Genomic DNA, 1778 nt, shown 5'->3' on the forward strand with positions numbered 1-1778 from the left:
GGATAAGATTTCAGAAGCATCAGAAATTCTCCTACCTATTGCTGTACATAGATCTAAAACAGCATATATATGTTTGAAACCTATCTACAATTCTAAAAATATAGAACTGATAGTATCCATTTTTTTGCTAGAACTTAAGTTGAAGGACTTTTTCCTATGTGTGTCATTTTCTCATTAAAGAAAGAATAAAGGTATTCCCATCCGATATTTGGTACCAGCATTGGGCCTGATTAAATTCGAATTCGCACGGAAAAGTTTTATATTGGGGTACAACGTTTTCTAACAATAGTGACTTCATATCTAGGGCTCGAATCCAAGACCTTTCGTTAAGAATAATAACTACTTATCATTCCACCACAATCCTTATCGATGCACATTACCATCCTAACACTCCTTAGATGCAGTTACATTCATTGATTCTTATAGTTGTATCAGAAGAAAATGGAAAAGGAACAAGGTAAAAATGTCTCAAGTGCTGCAGTACAAGATTTGGATATTAATTAGTGGATTAAAACAAAAGGAAAAAGATAAAAAGGGAATAACTTAACCTAGTACTCCTTGAGAAGTAAGAATTACTAAATCTTATTGAGTAAGAGAAGATGCATTGCCAGTGGATATAGAGGAAGTGTTATTCTTATGATTATGCATCCATACTTTAAACACCTTTCTACTTACCCCTACCTCTCTGCAAAATCTTTCAGTTTCATTTTCTTGATCTTTCCTTTGCAGCGTCCATCCTAATTTCTCCGCAAATGCCAGCATTTTCTCCTTCTGATCTGTCGTAAACTTTGTCCGAAATCTCTTCTTCCCGCTCCTCGGTGACTCCTCAGCTGTCCTCCCTCCGGCGTAGTCATCTGCTGCCATGATTTCTCGGTCGCGGCTGCTATTGTTGCTGTAACTAGCACCGTAAATGACTTTACGGTGAAAGTTACGATGACAACCACAGGCAGCGCAGTGTAAGCTTGCGCTGCCCGGGGAAGTGTTGTTGTTGTCGTCGTCGTCATCAAGAGTGAATTCTCCACAGCCGTCAGTGGCATAACTTCCGAGGCTGGCTGCATGGTTCCTTAAGCACTCTCGGTAAATATTGTCATTTGCTTTGTCTCCTTGCATTATTCTCTCTCCCTCTCCTTATTCTTCCTCTCTTGCCTTTCTACTGTACGTTGTTGCCACTTGATGATGATAAGCTTTATATGCACATTGCATTCCCTAGTTTTTAATAACAGTATCTTACACAAATAGCCAATTGAATTTATTCTTTATTTTACTTATTCGGTATATATAAATTATACCCTGGTTATATATTATTATATACATAATATTATATATTTTACTGTTATTTTTAATTTAAGTGATGGGGTGAGCGACTGTTTAAGTTATAAATTATTTTATAACACTGGTACATTTTTCTTTTTTGCATAGTCCGCTCGTACATGATCTAATGTTTTTTTTGTTTTATAACAACGTAGCTCCATCTTTCTTTTTTCACCTTACACCAAGTATCAACAATAGCGGTTCACTTACATATACACTCTTATTATAAGTCAAACTCTTGACATACCAGAAGGAAAGTTAAGGTGTCTTTGACTGGACCAAAAGTACAAGTTTTTACTTCTTAAGTGGGAAAAAAACAAGTTTTTACTTCTTAAGTGGCAAAAAAACAAGTTTTTACTTCCTTAACATGTTAATTTGAGGACAAAGTCTTCCTCTACTTTATGAGCTAAATTGATTTGGCCTCAATTCTAAATAAAGGTACATTTCTTTATCTTAGTTACACTAGG

General features: G+C 35.7%; 1 protein-coding gene across 1 annotated transcript; it reads right to left on the bottom strand.

The window, feature by feature from the left end:
- Positions 1–562: 562 nt before the first annotated feature.
- Positions 563–1177, bottom strand: LOC104086991 (zinc-finger homeodomain protein 11-like). The gene has a single exon (XM_009591365.4). The coding sequence runs from the start codon at positions 1108–1110 to the stop codon at positions 583–585; it is 528 nt and encodes a 175-aa protein (XP_009589660.1). The 5' UTR covers positions 1111–1177; the 3' UTR covers positions 563–582.
- Positions 1178–1778: the final 601 nt, after the last annotated feature.

This window comes from Nicotiana tomentosiformis, chromosome 3 (genome assembly GCF_000390325.3).
Source record: "Nicotiana tomentosiformis chromosome 3, ASM39032v3, whole genome shotgun sequence".
Taxonomy (NCBI): domain Eukaryota; kingdom Viridiplantae; phylum Streptophyta; class Magnoliopsida; order Solanales; family Solanaceae; genus Nicotiana; species Nicotiana tomentosiformis.